Raw genomic sequence first — 23,705 nt, 5'->3', positions numbered from 1 at the left:
GGTGGACTCCGGCATTCTACAGACATGCTCTCCTCACCTGGAACTGTAATCAACATCTCTTCTGTACTGTGGACCGTTGCGTCCGAATGGTCTTTGGCTACCACACGAACCCTATAGGAAATCCCGGGCTTTAGACCTTTAATCTGATACGTCCGAGTGCCATTAACAAATTCGGTTTTCCAAGGTTCTTTACCTGGAAAAAGGTGCCAGTGGAAGGGAAGAGATTATGGAAAAACCAAGTACGCAGCAAAATTGTTACATTTGCATTTGTTCCTAAAACCAACTATTAATCTTTTAAATATATTTATTGCATAATGTTATTGTTTACTTTTGAGGAACCTATCAAATTTGAATGTGATATAGTTTTATCCAGGTATCAGATAATAATTTCTGGACTGAAATCCCAGTGGTATCATCATCATTTTTCAAATGTTACTACTCTGTTAGAAGTAATGGTAAAAAAAAATGTAAAACAGCTGTCACTGGGCCAGTACCTAAAGGGTGCATATAAGTATCTCAGGGGTACATATTGGTACCAAATGTATACATACTGTATCTAAATAGCAGTGGCGGGCGGCTCGTGACTGCTCATCCGAGGGACGCAAATTCAAAATAAGTGTTTGGAGTGTCGTGTGTTGCTTGTGTTTTCAAAATATGTGTTTGTTGCGTCATGTGAACCATGTGCATCACGTGTTTTGTCAAAATAAGTGCCTGCTGCACACGCGTCAAAACCGTTTATGATAAAAGAGACGCTCAAGTTCGCATACACACAAGACACTCCTTTAACAGTAAACTCTGATTACGCATGAGATTATGCAAGTATCTGGGAAACACAAGCGTCTCTTTTTTCATAAACTCTTTAGACGCGTCTGCAGCAGGCTCTTATTTTGACAAGACACACAAAACACATATTTTAAAATTACGAACCACACACATGACAGACTACATACACGTTGTGACAAACTTCGCATCGAGCGCCCTCAAAAAAGAAGTCACCACTGCTAAATGGTACATATTAGGAACTTTTTAAGGGTACTGCCCCAGTGACAGCTTTGGACCCTGTATTTTTTTGACAATTTCGCTGACAGTTCGTTGAAATTTTAAGGAGTAAAATCTTACTGTTATCAACAACATATTCCACATAAACATTCCTATCTGGCCCCAAGTATTCCCAGCTTATCACGGCATGGTCCTCCTCCACCGAGGAGTTCACGAACCCAAACATCCGACCTGAAGGGGGCGCTGATCACACAGAGGAAACAATAAATTGCCAAATTTTAGAAACCAAAATTTACATAGAGAGAGAGAGAGAGAATGCACTGTTGCATTTGTAAATCACTTTTGATAAAAGCGTGTGCTAATTGAAAGAATAAAACAAATTTTTTCCAATGCAAATGATGATTTCTCTGTATTTGTTCAATCGTCCATTTCCTTTAATAAACAACATGCATAAATGCACGCAAATGAGTAACTATAGTCAATGTTACAAATGTGATTATTAGTACAGAATTTTGTATCTGCTTGTTTGTATTTAAAGAGTTCAGATGCAAAAGCCACTAAAAGCCACCTGCGTTAAAAATGAGATAATGATCTTAACCGAATGCTCTCGACACGTACTATACGTTCTTCAAATACTTCCGCTTAATCCCGCCCTCAGGCCTGTCAGATATACAGTTTTTGACAGAATCCATTAAGAGTCTGAAATAATGGCAGACGTACTTAATTATAGTTGTGCGTAGATCGTAGCCTCGACGCCGCGTCTTTATCGTCGTCCACGTCGACATGCAATTACACATGCAGACCACTAGTAGGCAGTATCCACGCGTCTAACCCACAGTTGCAGTGCTACATGCCAGTTGTGTATGATTTGAGAAGGTCCAGAAGTGATGGAGGTAAATAGACAGCGACTTTTGTTGCAGTTTAAGTACTTGCCCATTTTTGCTCTTATTGTCGCAAGTGGAAATGACTATGAAGAATTGTTACGCAGATTTTGATTTACCTGAGGGGAGGGGCTCTTGAGGACTAATCACAGCGCTTGCGGTCCGTGCAGAACGGTCGCGTTGTTAAAATTTTGCCGAGGCTACGCACAGCCTACGCATAGCCTACACCGTAGACCCTACGCACGATTATAAATTGCACTTTAGTGGGATTTGCATCTGAATTTTACATTAAAGTGATTTTACATTATTTGGTTTTCAATCACAGATTTTCCATACAGTCTCAGACTTTTGGATCTCTCTGTATAAATTAAACTAGGATTTATTTGATTCATAACTACATGAGTAAATTCACTTTTTTAATTTAAACGTGTAATGTGTACAGTCCCCGGCTAAACACAGTGTGAGACAGGCATAGCATTTGAGTAAACAGAAAAAGATGCCAGCTTTGTACCCTTGTGGAACGGAGACTGCAAAGATTGAGTGACAGGGGGTGTTGGTTGAGGTGGAAGGGGGGTTGAGCCTGAAAGAATACACACAATAGTGAAAGGTACAGCATGAAACGACACGTAACATTAGAGGGAAAAACGCAGCAGTAAAAGACAGTTCATATAGTGTAAACAGCATGCAGGAACATGCAGGTCACAGATGCAATGAGATCTATTTACTGCAGAGAGGAAGCATAGAGAACTGGCTTTGTCTTACATTGTATTTTATTTGGATATTACTCTACATTGCAAAATATCTAATGTCCTCACTATATAAACAGATGTTTTAGCTAACACCTAATAAAAGCAGTGGAGGGATTTGCATCTGTGTGTAACATGACTCTCCAATCAATGAGATATGGAGCAGTAAAGCTTTTCCTTCACAGGATTTCATGCACACATATTAGAGCTGGGTGATATTTATCAAATGCTTTGAAATGGCATGACATTTATTTAAAGGTACTCTGACTATTAACACATGTATGCCGTAATAGATTAACACTGGGGTTGGCTTTATGAATGTGAAATTAAAAGAGTAAAAATTTCATAAAATAAATCGTGTCACTAGGAGGCCGCCATTTAGTTTACATCACAATATATGACATCAAAAGGGTGCAGTTAAAACCTGTACTATTATCGCTACATCGTGGTAAACATGGTAATTCTTTAATCAGTAGATTATAAAATTATATATAAACCGGTGAGTAACATAAGCGATGAACAATACAAATGAATGATGATCAAAATAAAGACGATCTGAGAGTTAAGAAGGTGGGAGTGAAGAATAAAACACCCTCACATTAAATACTATAGTAGATAGTATTTACTATAGTAAACTGTAGTATTATTTCGCGGTGCCCATTACACATCATCGACCAAGAATCCACTACTATGCGCATAATGGCGGCCTCCACAGCATAAAATCAGTATTACATGTAATGATTACATGTAATGAAAATATTTAATGTGTTTCTATCACAGGTTTTGGTAATAGGCAAATATAAAGTATTGACACATACAAGTCTTCATAGTCGAGGCACCCTTTAACAATTAAATTGACAGTATATGCATTAATATAATGCATAGTCAGCAGTTTTTATCTATATTTACAAAACATTTTCATGTGCTGCAAAACAAATTCCTTTTTTGTCTTTTTTGTTTTGGTACAAATATTAAAAATGATTAAATCAATTTTGATGAGCAAAATAACCTAAGAAAATAAGTCTGCGGGTTCACACCAGAAGCCTTTGAGGCTTCAAATTCGCGTCTACCGCACGTAGTTGGACGCTTGAACATTTTGAGTGCACTCGCTTCATTTGAATGAAATTCTAGTCATCGAGACATTCACGCGGAAATTCGCGTCATGGGAGGGGCTTCTGCGACTCCGTTCGCTTCCTGTAATCACTTTACTACTAGAGCAAGCTCCTGATTGGTAACGCAGCGCATTTTTTCCGCCAAAGTTCAGATTTTTCAACGCGCGTTTCCCAATTCACGTCATTCTCACAAACTAGATGCGCGTATAAAGCCCAATTTATAGTTGTGCGTAAGCTCTATGCCATAAGTTATCTGTAGCCTCTGCATAGATCTGCGTAGCCTGACGTGCACCTTGCAAAATTTTTAACAGCGCGTCAGTTCTACGCAACAGTATAAATGAAAACCGGCGCGGAACCTACGCCGTCGCTGCTACGCTGTAGGACCTACGCACAACTATAATGAGCCCTTAAGGCGGATTCGTGTCTTTACATTGACTTAACATTGAAATCACTCACGCTTAACACCTCTACCGCGGCTGGTGTGAATGCAGCATTAGACAAAAATATTACATTTAAGTGAATTTGTGCTTAAAACAAGCAAAAAATATATATTTTCCTGAATCAAGTGTTTAAGACAAAAGTTTTGCTTACCCCGTTGCCAGATTGTTTTTCTGGTTTATGCACAGATAAACTTTAAAATTTGATATTTTTTGTCTTAAAATTGGATATTTTTTGTCTTATTTTCTTAGGTCATTTTGCTCAACAAGAAATACAAAGTAAGAAAGTCATTTTTTGCAGTGTACTTGACCAAATGTCAGGCTGAGATTTCGTAAGATGATGACTAAATGAGGCATTAAAATCTATTTGAAACAAACTTAACTCTTAAAATCACTCATATGTTAAATCACAAGCAGCCATTGTGAAGGATTGTGAAGCTATCGTGTCTAGGAAACCTAATTAACTATTTTTTATCCACTGCATTATCACCACAAATAATCAAGATATCACCCAGTTGTAATATGCATCTGTTTATTTTGAGCATTATGTCAGTGGCTTTTCTAATCTCATAGTTGATGCTCGACCGGCATGCGTTCTCATCAGCCTGAATCTGTGTTACCTTTACCCGCCTCTACTGCGGGATGTCGAATTAATGCTTCAGAAAGAGAGAGAGAGAGACAAAAGGAGACAAAGGTAGAAGAGATGTAAGTAGATGTCATCTGACAACCATTTATTTATAAATAGTATTCCAGTCATGGACGTCAGGAAATATGATGCTGGTGGTGGAAGATGCATTTCGATGCACCAATCAAATCCAGGTTAACCCAACCATGCAACCAAGGCATTTAGCAGCTGAAACACTGGGAACATAAGACCCCTGTGGTGTAGCCCAGCCAAAAATGGGGCAAACCAATACATTTTTTTTCCAGGACCATGAATTTTAAAGACAATCCTGTCATCAAGCTACACAGAATGGGAATAAATTCACTCAGATTTAGAAAAATTACTTACTGTGATTCAAGCACAAACCTATTTACAAGTTGCATTGTGCTGGCAATTTATAGTATGTCCACTCAACCTGTACTAAAAAGTTTTTTAACTCATAGTTGGGTAAAATTGCACATTTTCTAGGTTGGGATAGCTAACAGATTGGGTAGGTCTATATTTTACCCAACAATGGATTAAAACAACCCAGCTTTTTTGTGTAAAGCCTCCAATGACAATAACTGACTGTAACCGTACTCCTAGAAATCGCAGTCATACATACAGTATAGATCCTTACCTTCATCCATAACAGTAACAGCCTCTTCAGTAACGGTGGGTCCCGAGCCCTTGACCGTCATGGCATTCAAGTAGATCTTGTAGCGTGTGCTGTACTTGAGGTTGTCGAGAGTTGCGCTGGTCTCATTTGCTGGCAGAGGAAGCTCTTTTAGCGGCCCAAGTTCATCTGTTGCATTGACTACAAAGAAAGCAGCGTTATTTTCACGTTTTAGCATCTGCTAGCATCAACAAAAGCTTTGAAAAAGTTGTAAAACTGTGGTTGGATAGATCCTCGCCCCAAACTTGCTCCACTGGTTGTGCAATGCACGGCACTGCTGCTGTGTTGGGCTTCTTGTCGGATAGCTTATATATATTGTTTGAATTATAGTTTGTCCCCTTAGCTAGCTCGCTCCCCCCATCATTATAATGTCGCCGTGATAAAAAATGAATGTACTATTTTATTTTAATAAAAAACAGGGGTCCCTCGATGCTTATAGGAGGTCCGTGACCACCCCAGCCCCCCCTCAATTTATATTTATATGTAAATAAGTCAAAGGATAATGATCATATCATATATTTAATAGTAAATGTACATTAGATCCATGAAAGATGATGCAATTTATTATGAAACGCTTCTTACTAGGCTGATATCTGAGCAGGTATCCAGTGAGATGACCGTTGTCTTTCAGAGGCGGTGCCCACTCCACTATCAATGAGTCCAGGTCCCGATTTCTGATTTTTAATTCGGTAGGAGGTCCGGGCACTTTTCCCAGAAACCAAAACATCATTCATGATTAATAAAACTCATAATATGTGACAGTCGATTTGTGAGTATAAACCATAGACTGTAAAAAAAGACGACGTGGGCATCTCCATACATTTCCATTGTAAAAAATAAAGCCAAAATATCTCAAAAATGGCTGCTGGCATCTTGCAAAAAATCTGGTCAGTAGTGATCGTGAGGTGGAGCCACAGTATCAAGCCCCCGCCCATTTTCCCATTTGACTCAATCACAAACACACAAAGACGTTACACCCCATCTAATAATCAACTTAAACCAGACGTATTAGAAAGGCGAACACTTAAATCGTTCAGAAAATTTTATTTAAGGTGTAATTTGATTGTTAAGTTTGCCTCTCGTCCCATTCATTTACATAGAGAGGGCGGGGTTTATGACCTATGCTGTAGCCAGCCACCAGGGGGCGATCAAAATGTTTTGGCTTCACTTATCAAGACATGTGTGGTTTAAACAATACAGACTCTACCTCCTTCTGGAGTTTCGAATTGCTGATCGGAGCTGGTGGGTCCGTCTCCGTAACCATTGAAGACTTTAATGTTAAGAGTGTATTCGCTGTAGGGATGGAGGTCGGACAGACGACCCACTGTCTCATTTCCACTGAAGATGATCACCTGTGGCTCCTCAGGCTCGATATCTTGCCTATGGAGACTTCTCCGCTTCGAGTAGCTCACCTACAGAATCGACAACATCTTAAGCATGATGCTTGCAACACCAATAGGTTCGATTCCAAGAATGCCCAAATGTAATGTAAGTTGCTTTAGATGAAAAAATACACTGTGACATATAACATTTGAGATTTATTTGGTGTTATGGGTGTACCTTGTATCCCTTTAGTCGACCACGGACTGTTGAAAGAGGAACGGCATCCCAATGGACTTCAGCCAGTGTCCCATTATGAACCGAAACTTGCACATTCTCTGGTGCAACAGTAGGTGCTGAGATGACAAAAACGTAATATAATTTATAACCAATAAGAAGATTATCAGCTATATACAGTTACATGATATGTACTCACAGTCCTCTCCAGAGTATCCCAGCACTACCTCTGGTCTTGGCCCTGGTCCATAGTCATTGATCGCTTGTACCGTGACCTCATAGGGTTCGAAAGTGGGCGTTCCCGTCACCACATACTGCGAGACGTTGGCCAGAGTGAGTGACGTCCAGCGCTGCTCCACATCTTTTTTTCTCCAGCTGACCTTGTACTGTAGACCCGGACCGTTCGACTCCGATCCTGTCAGTTCCTGTTAACAGGCATAAAAAAAGGCTTTTTAGTCATGCAAGTGCAGCTTTTTGTCTGTCAGCTAAAAATACAAAAATATTTACCTTCCAAGTTACAGTCATACTATCCTTTGAAGTGCCAATAACCTCAACATCGGATGGATTCATGTCAGGCTCTGTGAGATTTTGAACATAACCTGTATCAAACGTTTGATCCAAACATTTCAACTGACCACATTGTTTCTTTCGCTTGGGTTACTCACTGGCGGGATTGGTTCGGTACTGTCCGGATGGGTTGCTGGGTTCACTTAGACCCACATCATTCAGTGCCAGTACTCTGAATGAGTAATATACATGTGGAGACAGGTCGAGATGGGCCGTGGTGGTGGTTCCAGGGACCTCGGTCATATTGACCCAAACTCCTGGCTCATGGAGCGAATCTTCATATTGAATGAGGAACACTGGGGTAAACCAGAGAGAGTAAGATTAATAGTCAATTCTTGTAGGGTTTCTGTCAGTCTAAATTGTTTTACATATAATCTTACATTTAATGAGGCTGTTATGATCATTTCCAGGGGTCCATGTCAGCCGTACGCTACGCTCTCGTTGGTCCGTCAGCTCCAAGTCTGTAGGAGGGTCTGGTTGCTCTGGAAAAAACAGACAATCAGACATTATGAGACACGAGACATTCAGACAAACCTAGCTGTTGTGCCCCAGATATACAAAACATGCAACACACAGCAAAAATAAAACAAAAGTTACAATTACGGCTTTGTTCACACTGCACACTTGGATTTTGAATCCAGTTTTTAGGACTTAGTGATTAAAGGGTCATGAAGCCCCACAAAACATTTCTTGAGATGTTAACGTGTTGCACATTACTAAAAACAGTAATAGCTGTCACAAATTATATTACAAAGTGATTTGCGCCTTTTTTGGACCATTTCGTTCTTCCGGTTCGAAACGTTAAGTTGAAGCCACTTCATAGCAGTGAGATACATTTTTCTGGGAAGTTTTTCCGAGTGTTCATTGGCTGTCATGTCTTCCGAAAGTGTATTTACTAGGGCTGCACGATAAATCACATGCGATTGTCATGCGCATCTCGTCTGTAAAGCCGTTTCCTTGATTAGTAGTAAATCGTCATCACCTGCTTTCAGATGAAGCGGCATTTACTACACAAAGCCCTATTTCACTGATAATCAGGGAAATTTTGCATTTATTATCGCGGATGTTACGAACCAGCTTGGCTAAGCTGGTCTTTGCTGGTTTAAAAGGAAAGTAGTTGGTTTAAGATGGTCCTCCCAGACTGGCAAAGTTGGTTAAGCTGGTCTTCCAGCCTGGTCAAGCTGGTTGGTCAGCTGGGGCTGGTTGTACCAGCTTGACGTAAAAAATGTGGGTGTAAGCATTACGTCGGGCGTTGTGAATTTTTTTATGCCTGTTGCACCATCTAATACTACGACCAGGCGCAGCTATGCTTAACGTAGACGATGCGCATCCCCGCATATGCAATTAACTACATTGATAGTTTAGACGCTATTCATGTCGCTATGGTTACAAACCCACATTTAACTCTTTCCCCGCCATTGACGAGATATCTCGTCAATCAAGAGAAAACGCTTCCCCGCCAATGTCGAGTTTTTCCGTCTTTCCGCAATACCGCTATTATCCACTAGGTTGCCCTTCCGCAACTTTTTAAACCCGGAAGTATTGCCCTATGGCAAGCTGCTGCATGTCCGTGTCTGTTTTAAAGATCGCTCTGAATGGGATCTCTATGAAAAGTCCGTCACAAAAATTGAATTATCTCTGCTTTTTGCTCAAAATGTGGTGTTTTTGCAGAAACCTACCCATATTCAAAAGCTGATTACAAAAGAACTACTGAAGGTAGGATGAAACGTTTTTTTTTTTGTTTGAAAGCAGAGGGTCTGTTCTTTCATTTGGTATATTGTATGTTTATATATTTGAAGAAGAACATTTTCTGGAAGACATTAAACATTTGTGAAAATCATGAAAAATGCTGGCGCTGGCTGGCAACTTTTTTTAAAAACGCTGGCGGTGAAAGAGTTAAGGGCCATTCACATTATAACGATAACGATCGAAAATATAGTTTTAAAAATCGTTTTATATTAAAGAGAATAACAGACAACCAGAACTCTAACGATAAAGATACAATGAACGATATCGTTGGGATCACTTTCTGAGTGATTTTATTTTTTCGCAAATGATGAACGATAAACCATTGACAACCAATCAAATCTATTTAAGATAGGTCACGTGCAGACTCACCAAACCTGGATATTAACTAAACGAAAGCCTTTCTCGTTTGCACAAAAGGTAATAACTTGCCGATTAGTTCTAACAATTCTCTGTTTTTGTAAAAATCTAAGTATTATAAAATATAAACATTTATTGGTACGTTCTCTCACTCTGCATGCATGAAAGCCTAGTGCTCGCGTATAAATTAGACGCGCCAATGTCTCATCAATTTATTTATTTTTATTTTGCCATAGAAACAAGTCAACACTTTATACTAATGCCAGACGTAAGATTTAGTCTCGAACGTACGCTACGCCTAGATGGTCCAACAGGTGTAAATTTTACATAGGACGTAAAGCCCATTTTATGTCCAGACTAGCCTTACGACCGGGTGTACGGCCAGCTGGTGCAACCGGCCCCTGGTGGGTGAAGCTGGTTAAAAGTGTCCAAACTCCTAAAACCAACCTGCTAAAACCAGGCTTGGAAACAAGCCAAAACCACCCAACCAGCTAGGGTTTCTAGCACTGATGTATAATCCCTAAAATTAGATGTCAGTGGAGAAAGAGTTGATAGTAAACTCTTTCTTCAAATCTTTATTATGATGTCTTGCTACAATATCGTAATACACATTATTTTGCTTGTTTGAACAAAGCCAAACTGACCCCAATATAGACTTCCAACTTTAAAGAAAACAAGCGTTTATGAAATAAAATATGCCACTGTCTGAAATGCGACATTTTGTTAAAGGCAATATTTTGTTAAAGGCGTGTTTAAAAAAATGGCAAGCACAAACTTTTACCTGCCTTATATGAGTTAAGAACCATAAACAAGAAAATTGCCTTTAACTTTTTTTAATCGCAAACATCCAAAAACACATTTATAACCAAATATGAGAAAAGTGATGGGGGCTAAACAAAAACAACAACACAAATGCATCAAATGGATTTGCGATCTGTGACAGGACAGGACGTGAGTTTTACCCAGTATTACAGGTGGCGTTGGTGTGGCTTCTGTCAACATGGAAAGCAGTTTTGGGTGGAAGGTCAAAGTTAATGACATAAAACAGTACAGCTGTTTAATCTATATTCACATTGTTATACCTGACCTAGTACAAAGGACACAAATACTGTAGATCTGGGGCCGTATTCACAAAGCATTTTATCTTATCACTAAGAGTACTCCTAAATCGCACTAAAAGATTTTAGCTAGGAGTTTTCTCTTAAAAGTTATTCACAACGCCTTTCAGACCTACTTTTAGTAAGGAAAAATGATAACTCCTAAACTAAGAGTGAGTCTTCGTTGCTACGGATGACGTCAATTCTCATGCACGAGCTGCCTCGCAATGACCACGGTGATTGGTTGTTAGATGACAGGGCTGTCATGCGTAACATAACACAGACGCACCAAATCATGGAATTACAATATCGAAATATGTCTGTGTCCTATACAAAATAATAATAGTAATGCCATCAAAATGCATATATTAAAGAAAAGTCGTGAATTAAATTAAATTAAATCAAGCCTAATACAAATGAAAACCGCCAATTGCCTAATAATAAAACGACTTTGCATTACTTGCTTGATTAATGTACATCCTATTAGCCTAAATAGACTACTTAAAGCAAGGAAATGTTGCCCATATTAAAGAAGCCTGCCTAATGTAATAAATAAATGATGGTGGAACTCGCCAAAAGAAAGCCCAAATGGATGCAGGATCAGTTACTGCTGCTGGCCCAGTTGGTGCTGGAAAAAAGAAACGTAATAAAAGGGAAATTCGGCACTGAGATATCAAGCAAAACTAAGCGTGAGACATGCGAGAAAGTGATGCGCGGGTCAATGTACAAAACAACTGGCACCCGACCAACGTTTTCAACTAACCCGCCCGCAACTCGGACCGCAAAAAATAAAAAATAAATAGTGTACCCGACCCGCTCCCTGGCCAGCATTTTTTTTAAGTAGTAATTGTTTAATAGTTAATTGCCATCTTTATTTCAAACGACCCGACCGAACGCGACCCGAATATCATAAAAAATATTTTTGGATGACTCGTGACCGCGGGTGACCACATGCATCCGCTCATTTCCGATCAACCCGCGCATCACTGGGGAGAGGATTTGTTGCAGATCAATGCAACATTCCCGCTTATGTCGCGGACCCCGGACGAATGCGAGAGGCGGTGGTATATGCATTACAATCGCAGTAGAGGGTTGAGATTGCAGCCTTTAAACAGACTAGCATGGCAACAGGTATGCCTATAATATTAAATATTTAATATCATTATTGTTTCATTTAATTCTAAAAAACTTCCTGCTTGTCATGAATGTAATGAATTATGAAACAAATGTCATAAACAATATGCTTACATTAAAGTGTGCTTTTAAGTATGTGCAATGCTTTTGAGTTGGTGAAACTGCCCATGTTAAGGAGGATCAGCACCTAAGACATTTTAAGATCCTTTGTGAATAGGTCTTAGTGAGTTAGGAGTCCTCTCGACTTCTTTTAAGCTGTCCCAGACTTAGGTGCTACTTTTAGGGCTAAAATGCTTTGTGAATTACTCTTAGTGAAAAAAATTAGGAGTCCTAAATTTAGGAGTGACACGCCTATTATTTTTAGGAGTTGCTTCTAAATTCGCCAGTTAGGAGCTACTTTTAGCCTTAAAATTCTTTGTGAATACGGCCCCTGACATAAAGTGTGCAGGGTAACACTTTACAATAAGGTTGTATTTTAATAGTAAAATGATTAACTATAGCACTAAGAAAGACCTACTACACTGAGTTAATAGATAAAGTTAGCGTACCAACTACAGTGAGCGTGGCGCTTGCTGAATCTTGGTCCAGGGTGGTGTTTCTGATACAGGTGTATGTGCCCTCGTCATCCTCCGTCACTTCGTGTATAGTCAAACTATCAGAGCCTAGCTCGAATCTACACCAACAAAACACAGAAAGTTAAACTATGGGGCAGGTTTAACATTTAAGTGGTTTTTACAAAAAAAAGTTGGGACAAGAAACAATGGCATTGCTATACAATTTGTTAAGATATGTCAGTGCAAGATGTTGCATATATGTTCAACTATGTCTTCAAAACATAGCAGATGTTGTTGTACCGTGGGTCATCCGGTAGCTCTCCGTCGTCTTTGAGCCATATCATGGAAGGGATGAGCGTAGGGTCGTGTTTTACCTTACACTCAAACACTGCGATGCCGTTCCTTTGGACCACTTTGTATTCTGGCAGCTTTAGGATCCGTGTAGGTTCTGAGGAAAGGACCAATATAAATTTGATCCTTTTCTCTTTGCTTGCTTTGCTAGATTGCACTAGCAATGCATCAAGGGTTTGAGACCCTAGGAATGCACACATTCATAAAATGTATATCCTGAATCCTCTGTGCACTGTCGGAATATATGATCCCTATCTTTCACAGGGTCAGTACATCTTTAAAAAGTAGACATTTACACTTAGAAGAATGTATATTAGTACCTCAAAAGTACCAAATGTATACATATCTATACCTTTTTAAAGGATGCTGCCCCAGTGACAGCTTTTTTTTGACCATACTACTTTGGATAGGGTCTGGCAAATCATAAATAAATCTATGAAGATATGTCTCTTTATTGGCCTACTGATAGATGTTAGTTTCACAAAATAACGTCTTACCTTTCACTTCCAAATGCACATAATTTTCTTTGTTGCCAAGATTGTTAGAGGCTATGCAGGTGTATTTGCCACCGTTTAGTTGCTGAGCCACGTTAATCTCCAATGTGCCATTCTTATGTATGATGTACAAGTCGCCATCCAGTATGCTTTGTCCGTCTTTAAACCTGCGAATCACATATTTAACCCTTTACAGTTACAGTACTACTGTTCCAGGCTTTTCAATCCCAGCAGGAATATGACTGACCTTCAACGATGAAATATGGCTGAAATAATGTCAGTTATTGTTTTAACATTGAAACAACGTTGATACAACAGTAAATGCTAAACGGCTGCAAAAGGTTAATAAAATGCTTAAAAATTGACATTGAAATATGGTTGAAATAATGTCAGTTCTTGTTTTAATGTTGAAACAATGTTGATACAACAGTTAATGCTAAATTTTTGCAAAAGGTTAATAAAATGCTTAAAAATCGACGTTGAAATATGGTTGAAATCATGTCAGTTCTTGTTTTAACGTTGAAACAATGTTGATACAACAGTTAATGCTAAATTGTTGCAAAAGGTTAATAAAATGCTTAAAAATCGACGTTGAAATATGGTTGAAATAATGTCAGTTCTTGTTTTAATGTTGAAACAATGTTGATACAACAGTTTATGCTAAATTGTTGCAAAAGGTTAATAAAATGCTTAAAAATCGACGTTGAAATATGGTTGAAATAATGTCAGTTCTTGTTTTAATGTTGAAACAATGTTGATACAACAGTTAATGCTAAATTGTTGCAAAAGGTTAATAAAATGCTTAAAAATCGACGTTGAAATATGGTTGAAATAATGTCAGTTCTTGTTTTAACGTTGAAACAATGTTGATACAACAGTTAATGCTAAATTGTTGCAAAAGGTTAATAAAATGCTTAAAAATCGACGTTGAAATATGGTTGAAATAATGTCAGTTCTTGTTTTAACGTTGAAACAATGTTGATACAACAGTTAATGCTAAATTGTTGCAAAAGGTTAATAAAATGCTTTAAAATCGACGTTGAAATATGGTTGAAATAATGTCAGTTCTTGTTTTAATGTTGAAACAATGTTGATACAACAGTTAATGCTAAATTGTTGCAAAATGTTAATAAAATGCTTAAAAATCGACGTTGAAATATGGTTGAAATAATGTCAGTTCTTGTTTTAACGTTGAAACAATGTTGATACAACAGTTAATGCTAAATTGTTGCAAAAGGTTAATAAAATGCTTAAAAATCGACGTTGAAATATGGTTGAAATCATGTCAGTTCTTGTTTTAACGTTGAAACAATGTTGATACAACAGTTAATGCTAAATTGTTGCAAAAGGTTAATAAAATGCTTAAAAATCGACGTTGAAATATGGTTGAAATAATGTCAGTTCTTGTTTTAACGTTGAAACAATGTTGATACAACAGTTAATGCTAAATTGTTGCAAAAGGTTAATAAAATGCTTAAAAATCGACGTTGAAATATGGTTGAAATAATGTCAGTTCTTGTTTTAACGTTGAAACAATGTTGATACAACAGTTAATGCTAAATTGTTGCAAAAGGTTAATAAAATGCTTAAAAATCGACGTTGAAATATGGTTGAAATAATGTCAGTTCTTGTTTTAATGTTGAAACAATGTTGATACAACAGTTAATGCTAAATTGTTGCAAAAGGTTAATAAAATGCTTAAAAATCGACGTTGAAATATGGTTGAAATAATGTCAGTTCTTGTTTTAATGTTGAAACAATGTTGATACAACAGTTAATGCTAAATTGTTGCAAAAGGTTAATAAAATGCTTAAAAATCGACGTTGAAATATGGTTGAAATAATGTCAGTTCTTGTTTTAACGTTGAAACAATGTTGATACAACAGTTAATGCTAAATTGTTGCAAAAGGTTAATAAAATGCTTAAAAATCGACGTTGAAATATGGTTGAAATAATGTCAGTTCTTGTTTTAATGTTGAAAAACAATGTTGATACAACAGATAATGCTAAATTGTTGCAAAAGGTTAATAAAATGCTTAAAAATCGACGTTGAAATATGGTTGAAATCATGTCAGTTCTTGTTTTAATGTTGAAACAATGTTGATACAACAGTTAATGCTAAATTGTTGCAAAAGGTTAATAAAATGCTTAAAAATCGACGTTGAAATATGGTTGAAATAATGTCAGTTCTTGTTTTAACGTTGAAACAATGTTGATACAACAGTTAATGCTAAATTGTTGCAAAAGGTTAATAAAATGCTTAAAAATCGACGTTGAAATATGGTTGAAATAATGTCAGTTCTTGTTAGGGCTCGAGCACCGAGGAGCAGGCCAGAATGGCCTGCACCGCAGGTGCGAAGCCCTATTGTTTTTGCTCGGATTTATTAGGGCTCGAGCACCGAGGAGCAGGCCAGAATGGCCTGCACCGAAAGGTGCGAAGCCCTATTGGTTTTGTTAGAATTTATTATTAGGGCTCGAGCACCGAGGAGCAGGCCAGAATGGCCTGCACCGAAAGGTGCGAAGCCCTATTGTTTTTGCTCGGATTATTATTAGGGCTCGAGCACCGAGGAGCAGGCCAGAATGGCCTGCACCGAATGGTGCGAAGCCCTATTGTTTTTGCTCGGATTATTATTTTTTTTTTTTTTTTTTTTTTTTTTTTTTTTTTTTTTAACACTTTTGGCCATTTTGGGTGCCTAAACATACTCGAAAACTCTTGCAATTTGGCACACACGTCAAAGTCGTCCGTCATTGCGACCGGGCAAAGGCTGGAACACGGGCGTGGCACGGGGGCTCTGTAGCGCCCCCTGTAATGCAAAAACAAACATTGTTGCGCAGTTCGGGCAAACATGTACGCACATGTACGAGAGTTGGTACGCATATAGATCTCATCGACCCGAACAACTTTCGCCCTCTAACATTTAAGCTCCGCCCAACAGGAAGTCGGCTATTTTGGATTGTTTAAAAAATGCATGCGTTGAACTTTTAAATACTCCTCCTAGAGGATGCATGCGATTGACACCAAACGTGGTGAACATGATGTCGAGACATTGGACTTGCTAAATTGCGAAGGGATTTTTGATATCTCGAACGGTGTTGCCATGGCGAGGCGACAAATTTATGGCGACATCAGAGAAACAGGAAGTGTCTAATATCAAAGGCAAAAAATGTCTTATTGTGATGACACGCAGGGTGTTTGTTCGTCTGAAGATTCCGATCGCATCGATGTGCCTATTGTGACTCCCGGGTATAGCGCCACCACCAGGCGCCAGGAAGTGTGTCAGTCACAAAGGTGGATTTTTTTTTACAGTTCCATGCGATGTTCTTTTAAATACTCCTCCTACAATGTTTATGCGATTGACACCAAAAGTGGTCAACATGATGCCAAGACATTGTAGATGATAAATTGCGAAGGGATTTTTGATATCTCGAACGCTGTTCCCATGGCAACCTGTCAAACTTTACTTTCATTTTTAAGGAATATTTAAACCTTACAGCTGCATGCGGTAAACTTTTAAATACTCCTCCTGGAGAAATAATGTGATTGACTCCAGAAGTGGTCAACATAATGCTGAGACATTGTAGATGATAAATTGCGAAGGGATTTTTGATATCTCGAACGCTGTTCCCATGGCAACGCGTCAGATTTTACTTTCATTTTAAAGGCATATTTAAGCCTTTCAGTTGACGCCAATGTTCTTTTAAATACTCCTTCTAGAATATTCATGCGATTGACGCCAGAAGTGGTCAACATGATGCCGAGACATTGTAGATGATAAATTGCGAAGGGATTTTTGATATCTCAAACGCTGTTCCCATGGCAACGCGTCAAACTTTACTTTCATTTGAAAGGCTTATTTAAGCCTTTAAGTTGATGCCGATGTTCTTTAAAATACTCCTTCTCGGATATTCATGCGATTATCACCAAAAGTGGTCAACATGATGCTGAGGCATAGTAGATGATAAATTGTGAAGGGATTTTTGATATCTCAAACGCTGTTCCCATGGCAACGTGTCAAACTTTACTTTCATTTTAAAGGCATATTTAAGCCTTACAGTTGTATGCAGTTAACTTTTAAATACTCCTTCTAGAATAATCATGCAATTGACACCAAAAGTGTTCAACATGAAGCCGAGATATTGTAGATGATAAATTGCGAAGGGATTTTTGATATCTCAAACGCTGTTCCCATGGCAACGCGTCAAAGTTTACTTTAATTTTAAAGGCATATTTAAGCCTTTCAGTTGACGCCGATGTTCCTTTAAATACTCCTTCTAGGATATTCATGCGATTAACACCAGAAGTGGTCAACATGATGCCGAGACATTGTAGATGATAAATTGCAAAGGGATTTTTGATATCTCGAACGCTGTTCCCATGGCAACGCCGCAAACTACTTTTATTTCAGGCATATTTAAGGCTCTTGGCGTGATTAGATTAACCTTAAAGTTGGCACACACATCAGAGTTGTCAGCTGTTAAGTGTGCACAAAAAGGTCAAATATAGGCGTGTCTCTTAAGTGGCTCACTAGCGCCCCTGTTTGTCTAAAATGTGGGGTTTTTGTTTTACCTACAGTCCCCAAATGGCTCAGTAAAAACATTAAAAATAGCCCACTGATGTTTACCCACTTGATGCCCTTGCCCACCGGGCATCATTTTCTCGGACGCATCGTGTAGCGGTAAAAAAACGTGCGAGGGCCCGCCATTGCTGCTTGCAGCTATATTTTTAGGGCTCGAGCACCGAGGAGCAGGCCAGAATGGCCTGCACCGAAAGGTGCGAAGCCCTATTGTTTTTGCTCGGATTATTATTAGGGCTCGAGCACCGAGGAGCAGGCCAGAATGGCCTGCACCGTAGGTGCGAAGCCCTATTGTTTTTGCTCGGATTTATTATTTTTATTATTATTTTTTTTTTTTTTTTTTTTTTTTTTTTTAACACTTTTGGACTTTTTGGGGGCCTTAACATACTCGAAAACTCTTGAAAATTGGCACAGACGTCAGAGTCGTCCGTCATCGCAGAAATCCAAAGGCTGGAACACGGGCGTGGCACAGGGGCTCTGTAGCGCCCCCTGTAATGCAAAAAAAAACATTGATGCACAGATCGGGCAAAAATGTACGCACATGTACGAGACTTGGTACGCTTATAGATCTCATCGACCCGAACAACTTTCGCCCTCTAACATTTAAGCTCCGCCCAACAGGAAGTCGGCTATTTTGGATTGTTTAAAAAATGCATGCGTTGAACTTTTATATACTCCTCCCAGGGGATTCATGCGATTGACACCAAACGTGGTGAACATGATGTCGAGACATTGGACTTGCTAAATTGCGAAGGGATTTTTGATATCTCGAACGGTTCTGCCATGGCGAGGCGACAAAGTTGTGGCGAAATCAGAGAAACAGGAAGTGTCTAATATCTAGGGCAAAAAATGTCTTATTGTGATGACACGCGGGGTGTTTGTTCGTCTGAAGATTCCGATCGCATCGATGTGCCTATTGTGACTCCCGGGTATAGCGCCACCACCAGGCGCCAGGAAGTGTGTCAGTCACAAAGCTGGATTTTTTTTGACAGTTCCATGCAATGTTCTTTTAAATACTCCTTCTAGGATTTTCATGAGATTGACACCAGAAGTGGTCAACATGATGCCGAGACATTGTAGATGATAAATTGCGAAGGGATTTTTGATATCTCAAACGCTGTTCCCATGGCAACGCGTCAAACTTTACTTTCATTTTAAAGGCATATTTAAGCCTTTCTGTTGCATGCAGGAAACTTTTAAATACTCCTCCTAGGATTTTCATGAGATTGACACCAAAAGTGGTGAACATGAAGCCGAGAAATTGTAGATGATAAATTGCGAAGGGATTTTTGATATCTCAAACGCTGTTCCCATGGCAACGCATCAAACTTTACTTTCATTTTAAAGGCATATTTAAGCCTTTTAGTTGACGCCAATGTTCCTTTAAATACTCCTTCTAGAATAATCATGCAATTGACACTAAAAGTGGTCAACATGATGTCGAGACATTGTAGATGATAAATTGCGAAGGGATTTTTGATATCTCAAATGCTGTTCCCATGGCAACGCTTCAGAGTTTACTTTCATTTTAAAGGCATATTAAAGCCTTTCAGTTGACGTCGATGTTCTTTTAAATACTCCTTCTAGAATATTCATGAGATTGACACCAGAAGTGGTCAACATGATGCCGAGACATTGTAGATGATACATTGCGAAGGGATTTTTGATATCTCGAACGCTGTTCCCATGGCAACGCGCCAAACTTTATTTTCATTTTAAAGGCTTATTTAAGCCTTTCAGTTGACGCCGATATTCTTTTAAATACTCCTTCTAGAATATTCATGAGATTGACACCAAAAGCGGTCAACATGATGCCGAGACATAGTAGATGATAAATTGCGAAGGGATTTTTGATATCTCAAACGCTGTTCCCATGGCAACGCCCCAAACTTTACATTTATTTCAGGCATATTTAGGACTCTTGGCGTGCTTAGATTAACCTAAACGTTGGCACACACATCAGAGTTGTTGGCTGTTCAGAGTGGACAAATAGGTCAGAGAAAGGCGTGTCTCTTTAGTGGCTCACTAGCGCCCCCGTTTGTCTAAAATGTGGGGTTTTTCTTTTACCTACAGTCCCCAAATGGCTCAGTAACAACATTAAATAGCCCACTGATGTTTACCCACTTGATGCCCTTGCCCGCCGTGCATCGTTTTCTCGGACGCATCGTGTAGCGGTAAAAAAACGTGCGAGGGCCCGCCATTGCTGCTTGCAGCTATATTTAGGGCCCGAGCACCGAGGAGCAGGCCAGAATGGCCTGCACCGTAGGTGCGAAGCCCTATTGTTTTTGCTCGGATTATTATTTTTATTATTTTTTTTTTTTTTTTTTTTTTTTTTTTTTTTTTTTAACACTTTTGGACTTTTTGGGAGCCTTAACATACTCGAAAACTCTTGAAATTTGACACAGACGTCAGAGTCGCTCCTCATCGCAGAAATCCAAAGGCTGGAACACGGGCGTGGCACGGGGGCTCTATAGCGCCCCCTGTAATGCAAGAAAAAACATTGATGCACAGATCGGGCAAAAATGTACGCACATGTATGAGAGTTGGTACGCATATAGATCTCATCGACCCGAACAACTTTCGCCCTCTAACATTTAAGCTCCGCCCAACAGGAAGTCCGCTATTTTGGATTGTTTAAAAAATGCATTTGTTTAACTTTTAAATACTCCTCCTAGTGGATTCATGGGATTGACACCAAACGTGGTGATCATGATGCCGAGACATTGTACTTGTTAAATTGCGAAGGGATTTTTGATATCTCGAACGGTTCTGCCATGGCGAGGCGACGAATTTATGGCGAATTCAGAGAAACAGGAAGTGTCTAATATCTAAGGCAAAAAATATCTTATTGTGATGCCATGCGGAGGGTTTGTTCGTCTGAAGATTCCGATCGCATCGTTGTGCCTATTGTGACTCCCGGATATAGCGCCACCACCAGGCGCCAGGAAGTGTGTCAGTCACAAAGCTGGATTTTTTTTGACAGTTCCATGCTATGTTCTTTTAAATACTCCTTCTAGAAAAATCATGCAATTGACACCAAAAGTGGTCAACATGATGCCGAGAGATTGTAGATGATAAATTGCGAAGGGATTTTTGATATCTCAAACGCTGTTTCCATGGCAACGCGTCAAACTTTACTTTCATTTTAAAGGCATATTTAAGCCTTTCAGTTGACGCAGATGTTCCTTTAAATACTCCTTCTAGGATATTCATGCGATTAACACCAAAAGTGGTCAACATGATGGCGAGACATTGGAGATGATAAATTGCGAAGGGATTTTTGATATCTCAAACGCTGTTTCCATGGCAACGCGTCAAACTTTACTTTCATTTTAAAGGCATTTTTAAGCCTTTCAGTTGACGCCGATGTTCCTTTAAATACTCCTTCTAGGATATTCATGCGATTGACACCAGAAGTGGTCAACATGATGGCGAGACATTGTAGATGATAAATTGCGAAGGGATTTTTGATATCTCGAACGCTGTTCCCATGGCAACGTGTCAAACTTTACTTTCATTTTTAAGGCATATTTAAACCTTACAGCTGCATGCGGTAAACTTTTAAATACTCCTCCTGAGGAAATAATGTGATTGACTCCAGAAGTGGTCAACATAATGCTGAGACATTGTAGATGATAAATTGCGAGAGAATTTTTGATATCTTGAACGCTGTTCCCATGGCAACGTGTCAAACTTTACTTTAATTTTAAAGGCATATTTAAGCCTCTCAGTAGACGCCGATGTTCTTTTAAATACTCCTTCTAGGATATTCATGCGATTGACTCCAGAAGTGGTCAACATGATGGCGAGACATTGTAGATGATAAATTGCGAAGGGATTTTTGATATCTCAAACGCTGTTTCCATGGCAACGCGTCAAACTTTACTTTCATTTTAAAGGCATTTTTAAGCCTTTCAGTTGACGCCGATGTTCCTTTAAATACTCCTTCTAGGATATTCATGCGATTGACACCAGAAGTGGTCAACATGATGGCGAGACATTGTAGATGATAAATTGCGAAGGGATTTTTGATATCTCGAACGCTGTTCCCATGGCAACGTGTCAAACTTTACTTTCATTTTTAAGGCATATTTAAACCTTACAGCTGCATGCGGTAAACTTTTAAATACTCCTCCTGAGGAAATAATGTGATTGACTCCAGAAGTGGTCAACATAATGCTGAGACATTGTAGATGATAAATTGCGAAGGAATTTTTGATATCTTGAACGCTGTTCCCATGGCAACGTGTCAAACTTTACTTTAATTTTAAAGGCATATTTAAGCCTCTCAGTAGACGCCGATGTTCTTTTAAATACTCCTTCTAGGATATTCATGCGATTGACTCCAGAAGTGGTCAACATGATGGCGAGACATTGTAGATGATAAATTGCGAAGGGATTTTTGATATCTCAAACGCTGTTTCCATGGCAACGCGTCAAACTTTACTTTCATTTTAAAGGCATTTTTAAGCCTTTCAGTTGACGCCGATGTTCCTTTAAATACTCCTTCTAGGATATTCATGCGATTGACACCAGAAGTGGTCAACATGATGGCGAGACATTGTAGATGATAAATTGCGAAGGGATTTTTGATATCTCGAACGCTGTTCCCATGGCAACGTGTCAAACTTTACTTTCATTTTTAAGGCATATTTAAACCTTACAGCTGCATGCGGTAAACTTTTAAATACTCCTCCTGAGGAAATAATGTGATTGACTCCAGAAGTGGTCAACATAATGCTGAGACATTGTAGATGATAAATTGCGAAGGAATTTTTGACATCTTGAACGCTGTTCCCATGGCAACGCGTCAAACTTTACTTTAATTTTAGGCATGTTTAAGGCTCTTGGCGTGCTTAGTTGAACTTTAAATGTGGCACACACATTAGAGTTGTTGGCTGTTAAGTGTGCACAAAAAGGTCAGACATAGGCGTGTCTCTTAAGTGGCTCACTAGTGCCCCCGTTTGTCTAAAATGTGGAGTTTCTTTTACCTACAGTCCCCTAATGGCTCAGTAACAACATTAAATAGCCCACTGATATTTACCCACTTTATGCCCTTGCCCACCGTGCATCGTTTTCTCGGACGCACCGTGTAGCGGTAAAAAAAACGTGCGAGGGCCCGCCATTGCTGCTTGCAGCTATATTTTTAGGGCCCGAGCACCGAGGAGCAGGCCAGAATGGCCTGCACCGTAGGTGCGAAGCCCTATTGTTTTTGCTCGGATTATTATTTTTATTATTATTTTTTTTTTATTTTTTTTTTTTATTTTTTTTAACACTTTTGGACTTTTTGGGAGCCTTAACATACTCGAAAACTCTTGAAATTTGGCACAGACGTCAGAGTCGCTCCTCATCGCAGAAATCCAAAGGCTGGAACACGGGCGTGGCACGGGGGCTCTATAGCGCCCCCTGTAATGCAAGAAAAAACATTGATGCACAGATCGGGCAAAAATTTACGCACATGTATGAGAGTTGGTACGCATATAGATCTCATCGACCCGAACAACTTTCGTCCTCTAACATTTAAGCTCCGCCCAACAGGAAGTCCGCTATTTTGGATTGTTTAAAAAATGCATTTGTTGAACTTTTAAATACTCCTCCTAGTGGATTCATGGGATTGACACCAAACGTGGTGATCATGATGCCGAGACATTGTACTTGTTAAATTGCGAAGGGATTTTTCATATCTCAAACGGTTCTGACATGGCGAGGCGAAGAATTTATGGCGAATTCAGAGAAACAGGAAGTGTCTAATATCTAAGGCAAAAAATATCTTATTG

General features: G+C 39.1%; 1 protein-coding gene across 13 annotated transcripts in view; it reads right to left on the bottom strand.

Moving 5' to 3' along the window:
* nrcama (neuronal cell adhesion molecule a) overlaps nt 1–23,705 on the bottom strand; it is a 134,443-nt gene that overhangs the window by 6,405 nt on the left and 104,333 nt on the right. For 5 of the 13 annotated variants that reach the window (XM_065289810.1, XM_065289816.1, XM_065289812.1 and 2 more), the window contains 16 exons: nt 13,358–13,521; nt 12,810–12,957; nt 12,504–12,628; nt 10,687–10,716; nt 7,999–8,100; nt 7,717–7,914; nt 7,559–7,629; nt 7,251–7,476; nt 7,055–7,170; nt 6,702–6,906; nt 6,077–6,199; nt 5,459–5,635; nt 4,796–4,831; nt 2,392–2,460; nt 1,120–1,242; nt 38–193 (listed from right to left, as the gene is read on the bottom strand). In XM_065289810.1, the coding sequence (XP_065145882.1) occupies nt 38–193; nt 1,120–1,242; nt 2,392–2,460; nt 4,796–4,831; nt 5,459–5,635; nt 6,077–6,199; nt 6,702–6,906; nt 7,055–7,170; nt 7,251–7,476; nt 7,559–7,629; nt 7,717–7,914; nt 7,999–8,100; nt 10,687–10,716; nt 12,504–12,628; nt 12,810–12,957; nt 13,358–13,521 (2,069 nt within the window). The remainder of the gene's footprint in view (nt 1–37; nt 194–1,119; nt 1,243–2,391; nt 2,461–4,795; nt 4,832–5,458; nt 5,636–6,076; nt 6,200–6,701; nt 6,907–7,054; nt 7,171–7,250; nt 7,477–7,558; nt 7,630–7,716; nt 7,915–7,998; nt 8,101–10,686; nt 10,717–12,503; nt 12,629–12,809; nt 12,958–13,357; nt 13,522–23,705) is intronic. The other 8 variants (XM_065289813.1, XM_065289815.1, XM_065289817.1 and 5 more) reach the window with 5 other exon arrangements.

This window comes from Paramisgurnus dabryanus, chromosome 1 (genome assembly GCF_030506205.2).
Source record: "Paramisgurnus dabryanus chromosome 1, PD_genome_1.1, whole genome shotgun sequence".
NCBI lineage: Eukaryota > Metazoa > Chordata > Actinopteri > Cypriniformes > Cobitidae > Paramisgurnus > Paramisgurnus dabryanus.
The sequence above is the reverse complement of the archived record's forward strand: the minus strand, read 5'-3'. Positions and strand labels throughout refer to the sequence as shown.